The sequence below is a fragment of the Pinus tabuliformis genome, chromosome 9 (genome assembly GCF_031772625.1).
Source record: "Pinus tabuliformis cultivar Carrire ecotype Pingquan chromosome 9, CPIR1, whole genome shotgun sequence".
Classification (NCBI taxonomy): Eukaryota; Viridiplantae; Streptophyta; class Pinopsida; order Pinales; family Pinaceae; genus Pinus; species Pinus tabuliformis.
Genome location: NC_142307.1, coordinates 1,379,669,620 through 1,379,676,535, shown reverse-complemented (window position 1 = coordinate 1,379,676,535; position 6,916 = coordinate 1,379,669,620). Strand labels below are relative to the sequence as shown.

At 36.5% G+C, this 6,916-nt stretch overlaps 1 protein-coding gene and 1 long non-coding RNA gene across 2 annotated transcripts; both read left to right on the top strand.

The window, feature by feature from the left end:
* Positions 1-270: 270 nt before the first annotated feature.
* Positions 271-3,649, top strand: LOC149153623 (uncharacterized). The gene is made up of 5 exons (XM_089443879.1): positions 271-692; positions 2,832-2,919; positions 3,045-3,130; positions 3,341-3,418; positions 3,556-3,649. The coding sequence occupies exons 1-5, from the start codon at positions 682-684 to the stop codon at positions 3,647-3,649; spliced, it is 357 nt and encodes a 118-aa protein (XP_089300005.1). The 5' UTR covers positions 271-681.
* Positions 3,650-3,667: 18 nt separating this feature from the next.
* LOC149153622 (uncharacterized) lies at positions 3,668-5,488 on the top strand. Its single transcript, XR_016262318.1, has 5 exons — positions 3,668-3,763; positions 3,858-3,940; positions 4,925-4,994; positions 5,179-5,220; positions 5,327-5,488. It is a non-coding gene; the product is annotated as an uncharacterized LOC149153622 (long non-coding RNA).
* The last annotated feature ends 1,428 nt before the right edge of the window (positions 5,489-6,916 follow it).

Below are 6,916 nucleotides of genomic sequence, written 5' to 3'. Positions count from 1 at the left end.
GCCCTTGATCAGGTTTTCTTGCTAGAGAAATGGAACAATAACGGAGGGCACCGCGTTGCTCAGTTGTAAAGAAGAAATGGGATTGAAAAAACCAAGAGGCGTATATACACACATTGGGTTGAATAATTTAGTGCACATTGAGGCAATGACACGGCTTAGAGCCGCTGTAATGATCAATAAATAGTCAGGCAAGATGCATCATTGCCTCAATTATTTGTAGGATCAAGCTGTATTTAGTGTTTGACAGGTCTTTCCATTTTTTGTAGTTCTGGGTTAGAATTGTTTGGCTTCCAGGAACGTCAATATTGCCAAGACCTTGATTTCAAGTTTTTTCAAACAGAAGAGTTTTTGGGTGTTACAAATGGTGGAGTTTGCAGATTGAAGCTGTGTTTTATGAAGGGTATCTGCGAGAGATGTTATCATAGTTTTTTATTTTGAGGAAACCCAAACCTGTAATAGCGTTTTTCTGGGTTACCCTTTAAGGTGTCACAAGGGTTCCCAAACTGAGGGTTTTAAGCTGCTTTTAGAGGGTTTTCTGAACCAGGATCTGGGTATTTTGAGAAATGTCAGGGGAAGAGTATTTGAGGTCAAGTTCAGGCTCCATGATGGTACAGACGTTGGTCCCAGAAGATATTTATCTGCCACCACTGTTGCCACCTTGAAGGAAAGCGTCCTTGCACAATGGCCCAAAGGTAAGGATTTCATTTCTATCATTTTTTTAATAATTTTACGTCTATTTAGTTAGTCTGGAATCTCAGGCCTCGTTACGTTATGATTATAGATCAGTTTTTGGTTGAAGGTGCATTTTTCGGATACTCTTCCGCTTGCAGGGCTTTGCCATCTTTCTCTTGGAACTTGAAAACAGAAATTCTTGACCACAGATCTAGGATTTTAAAATAGGTCCAATCCCACAACTCACACACACACACCTGAAAATAAATAGTAAAGTTTGATAGCGCAGGGTGGTTTATAGATCTGGTGAGTGTGTGGACTGGGGAGCATTGATGATAATTCCACAATAGTTCACAACCTTGTGTGTGTAGTACACCCATTGGAAACAGGTCATGATTGGTTGGTCTGAAACCTCTTTCACTGCGGCGGCTAGGCCACAAATAGACCAACAGCCCTGAGGCTAAGCAACAATAGCAACAACCAGTACAATATCGGCAGCTAGGCGTCGGATCATCATAGTAATTATAGATTATATTGTTTGCATAATTGTTTAGGTTTGGACTCTGCAGTTGTCTATGAAAGCTGCTCCATATTTTTGTTTCTTCCATTAGTCTTGCACAAGAGAACCTTGTGGTAAATGCAGTTTCATATATCTCGCATTTCCTCGGGTCGAGTTTATGGGTTCTTTTTATGCCTCATGACACAGAAAGTCTGAATATCCGATTCAATTTATTAAGAACAGGGTATGGTAAACTCATACATGAACACTTAAACAACTTGAGATTTCCATGATAATATATGGAAGTCAATATGCCCATATCATGAAAATATATGTTGAATGAAATAAATTGAAGCCCGACATTTTCATGGTACTTATTTATAGCACCCTTGAACTAGTGTAGTAAGGGAACTTTCTGTGAACAATGAGTAATTATGTGCTACTGTAATCCAGTAGAATTCGTGGGGTAGCCTCTTGTGTCCATGACCCAACAATAAATTTCTGTTGGCACCCTTTAATGCAGTCAGTTTTATTTCAAATTTCTCTCTGACAGGGAGGTCTATAGAACAGCACTTGTGTCAAAATGAAGTTGTCCTGGCTATCAACTACCTTTCTTTATGATTTAGTTCTTTCTCAGAATCTGATCATGAACCCCCCTGGCCCGTTCCAGATCCGCAACACCGGCACACGCTTTCATTATGGTAGCATAAGTAAACTTGTTCGGCGACACCAGTTGGCTCTGCATTTGCTCGAAAAGCTTGAGGGCTTCCTCATATTGCCCATTCTGAGCGTAACCCGTGATCAACGAAGTCCACGAGATGACATCTCGTTCAGCTATATTGCCAAACACTTGGCGTGTAGTATCCAAATCCCTGCATTTTATGTACATGTTTATCAAATTGTTTTGTAAGAAGAAATGCTCTTGAAACCCACATTTGATGATGTGGGCATGTGCAATCTTTCCATTCAACAGCGATCTGATGTTGGCACAGTCATTCAAGAGACGGCTAACGTTGGAAACCTATAGTTGGTGCATGTGTTCTTTATGTGGAACTAATTTCAATTCTTAACTTTATTTTCTTTAGAGCTGAAAAACCATTACATATTATGCGGGGCTATGGTATCCCACATATTTGTTCTATTTATCCCTTTGGCCATAAGCAAACCTATCTCATCTCATAGAACAAGAAAAGAGGTTGTGCTAAAGTGACCTCTTTGTATTGCTAACATGAGAAGAGTATTTTTGTGTGTCTCTCTATTTTCTTCAGCTTAATTTACTTTCTACTAAGACAATGAATCTCAGGGAATTGAAGTGTGCAAAAATAGCATTCATTAACGTGGGGCTATGAAATTTCTGTTTTTAACTGTCAAGGAATTCATCCTGGTCATTTGTTGTCCTTAACATAAATATTTAAGGTAGTGAGCATCTACATTGTTTGACATGCATACCCATACTGTATTTGGTATTTCTTCCTTGAAATAGAATGGAGATGTTCAATACACTATTGTTTAATGTAACATTTATGCCTTTTATTTATTATATATAATTTTGATATTTTCTTATTGGTATCTCCATGCATCTTACAAAGTGGTGAAAAATGTGTCTTACAGGGATGATTTTACTGATGTGTCTTTTCTTGATACTGATAATTGATGGCAGATGTTCACACTACCGCCGGAGATGCCAAATAAGGGCTCCGTCTTGTAATGAAGTCTTTGACTGTAGGAATTGTCATAATGAGGCCAAAGTATGCTTCTTTTTCTTTACTTCTTTCGTAGCTATTTCAAGTTCAACGGTTGTGTTTGGTTTATATACTTGTTAAAATAGAACTATAAAATTACGTCTCTTCTAATTTCATTTGTGAGGGTATAGTATGGTCTGATCTCATATCTGAACAGAATTCAATGGATGTCCATCCACATGACAGACATAATGTACTGCGCCATGAAGTTCGAAAGGTAAGGTTCTATCTTGTTTTCCAGTTAGATGTTATTCATTATGATGTTTGTCTTAATGCTCTGAACAATATGTATTCTTTGTAATTTTCTGAAGGTAGATTTGAAAGAGCTGAGCCTTTTTAATTTTAATAATGTGCAGAAAATTTAGAGGTAAACACTATAATTCTTCTTGAGTTATTTTAAAAATGATTATGCACTGTCATTTTGTAGGTTCAGCAAACCTGCGTTACGTGTGGTGTTTGTATGGGAAAGTACTTCTGTGAAAAATGCAATTTCTTTGATGATGAGGTATGTTTTTAATGCCTTTTCAGGTTTAATAGTTCTGGTTTGGGAAAACAGAGAGTTTCACTCTTACAAAATTATAAAAAGATGGTTTGGATGTATACACTTTTGGTTCTAATTGTACTTGCCACTTTGGTTTCCAGGACTCAAAACAACAATACCACTGTGACGGATGTGGAATTTGTAGGTATGCTTTTCTCTTTTTCCTTTGATGTTTCTTGCTCTCTTGTAAAGTAATCTTTCATGCTATTGTGAAATGTATTAGATGTATTTCTTGCCTTTGACTTTAGCTACTTGTGCTGGTTTTCAAAACTGGCAGCAACGATAATTTCTTCCACTGTTATAAATGTGGTATGTTCTTTATGACTTCTCAAATTATCACCGCTTCTTCCCTTGTTTCATTGTAGTGCGAGAATGATTTATTTGCTCATGTACCTTTTTCTAGGATGTTGCCACTCTATCCGCTTGAAGGATTGCCACCCTTGTGTGGAAAAAGCAATGCACCACAACTGCCCTGTGTGTTTTGAGGTAGGTCACACTTATCTGTTTAGCGTAGTAATTGTAGTTTTCTTTTTATAGCATAATTTAGACTAAAGTTATTTAGATATATGAACCCTCGTGATTCAATGTACCACAAAGACACGCACACATGGATCACCCCAACCTTAACCTGGCTTTACTGACTGTTCTACGCATGTTCAGGTGCAATTGAAGATTTTACTCTCCTCGTTGGTCTTATGAAATTTTATAAATTGACCTAAGAAATATCTGAACTCTTCCATAAGAACTACTCTTTTACATTACCCCATAAAGAAATGAGAACCCTTACCAGATTACAATGATTTCTGCTATGATAAGCATTCTTACTCACAAGATTTTGTTTCTCATCAGTTGATATCCGTACCCACTTCTAGAGCTAGCTTCGGATTACCTAGCTATACTGGGTGCATTTATGTTATTTTTCTCTTGCTCTGATACAAACAACATCAGTGGTTTCAGTGTCCTGCCTTGTGTACCATGTCTGACTTGTAGTTGTTATATATGTGATGGCAAGATATCTTATTATAGTAGAATACCTGATATGCTTGATATGATAAAAGTTAAATAGTTGACTTTGCTCATGTCCATCAAAAATCAGTTGACTTCGCTTAATGATCAATTAGCTTTGCTCATGTCTATCAGAATTCTGGAATAGTCATATCCCTGTATTGAGATTTTATTCCACACGATCAATAATCCCCTTCTTGTCCACCTATGTCTTTACACGCAATACTGTCCTAAAGCGTTATCCTGTAGGTACACTTCAGTAAGTTTCATATGTGGCCTGTTTTGTGCCCTGGCTCACAACCTCTTGTTTCCAGTCTACCTATACTATTACACAATACAAGATATACTTGCACTGATATGCCCATTGATGGTACCTTCTTCAGCAATCTGTGGTCACAGCTTGTAGCAGCTTTAATTTTATTTCAAATTTCTTGCCATTCTAACATGTTTGTTTGTCCTTTGCAGATTTGCTTGTCCAGTGTGCTCCAAATTTGTCTGTGATATGTCTAAATTGTGGGGGAAACTTGACCGAGAGGTAGATATTGTCGACAAGATGAACATCTTGAAGTCAACTTGCAATGGGTTGTATAAAGAGTAGCTTATTATATGTGTTTTTGCTAATTTTGATTTCTCATATTTGAAATTTTCTTTCGTCCAATGGCAATTGATTTTTTAAGTTTCTTGAGTGGATTCTGATATTTTTTTTGTCATGTAGGTAGGTTTCTTTGACTCCAATGCCTGAAGCTTACCAGAACAAAATGGTAAGTTGTCTGATGTTAATGTGGTATAATTTGGAGGCATATTTTAGAGCCCATTAGTGGCGTGGGAGAAAATACCTCACCACTTTCTCGTCGGTCATTTGAGCAGGTTTGGATCTTATGCAATGATTGTGGAGTAACTTCTGAAGTAATTATTCACATTGTTGCACACAAGTGTCAAAGTTGCAATTCTTATAACACCCGGCAGACCAGGGGAGGTCCTTCTGCAAGTTCATGTAGATCTCATCTTTTATATTCTCAAATGTTCAGATTCATGTATCCCTCTTTACCACTTGTAAGGTTGCCTTAGCACTGATTATGTGGCATGAAAAACAGTTGTACTGCAAATTGCTATGCAGTGGCATACTGTAAGAATTCGTTGTAACCGCTCAGTTTTTGCGGCACTACTCTACGGCTGTTAACATCATAACACAGTTGACATATCTCGCTGCTTGCAACTATGTTGACATAGGGGAATGAAATTGTAAAAAACACAAGTTATCAATTGTTCCATAAATGGTATTACTGACCTTTTTAAATTTGTTTGGAAGATCCTATGTCTTATATTCTATGATGGAATTACCTTGTCATTCATATACCATCACACAGTGGAAACTGTTAAATTAATTAATATGCTTCCATAGTATTTAATACAACTGAAAAGCCTAAATCCAGTTTCATATATCTCACATTTACTCAGGTTGAGTTTATGGGTTCTTTTTATGCCTCATGACACAGAAAGCGTGAATATCCAATTCAATTTATTAAGAACAGGGCATGGTAAACTCATACATGAACACTTAAACAACTTGAGATTTCTATGATAATATATGTGTAACCAAAATTCCTTCCTGCTTTTTAGTCCGCACAAGATATTCTCGTTATTTGCTTAAATGCAAAAAAGCCCGCACAAGATATTCTCGTTATTTGCTTAAATGCAATTATTTCTATTAAGTTACTATTAGCAATTGTAATGAATTTCTGCTATATCTTCCGAAAAGCCTGGCTTCCAATTACAAAAGTAGTTCAAGTTTGCTATTTAAATTTTGTATTAAATTGGATTCCGAAACTTGTTAAACAATATCTGCAAATTCCCTGATTTATTATTCAAATATCCCCATGGTGTTAAGATAAATTAATGAAATGGTCTCACTAAGAGTTATTCTATTGTTAAGCAGCAAAGGCGGATCATGAAGTGTAATTGTCTGTTGAATATCTCACTGCTTGCAACTATGTTGACATAGGGGAATGAGGGAGAAGTTTCCTGTCACATCCTTTACAGATGTTATGTCAAAAAAACGGAAATGTATGTTTATAAACCGTCTTCCCATTATCGCGATGAAGCCCTTGGAAGGATTCTTTCTCACTTATTCCAAGCCCTATCATTCCAAAATCTATCTTTCATCCATCAGCTCTGTATATATTTTATTCCCATACTCCTAAAATTGTGAGCATCATGTAATCTACCCAGAAAGTTTTTGATTTGCAACTGAATCTGATACCTATCTTACTTACAAAAAATTAGTAATGGTTTAGAATGAAGATGGAGACTGTATCCTCACAGTATTACGGACCTTTTTAAATTTGTTTGGAAGATCCTATGTCTTATATTCTATGATGGAATTACCTTGTCGTTAGTATACCATCACACAGTGGAAACTATTAAATTAATTAATATGTTTCCATAGTATTTAATAGA

Coding starts and splice junctions, on each gene's coding strand:
- LOC149153623 (XM_089443879.1), top strand. Junction 3,131..3,340: donor TGCGCCATGAAGTTCGAAAG/GTAAGGTTCTAT, acceptor GTCATTTTGTAG/GTTCAGCAAACCTGCGTTAC. Junction 3,419..3,555: donor GCAATTTCTTTGATGATGAG/GTATGTTTTTAA, acceptor TTTGGTTTCCAG/GACTCAAAACAACAATACCA.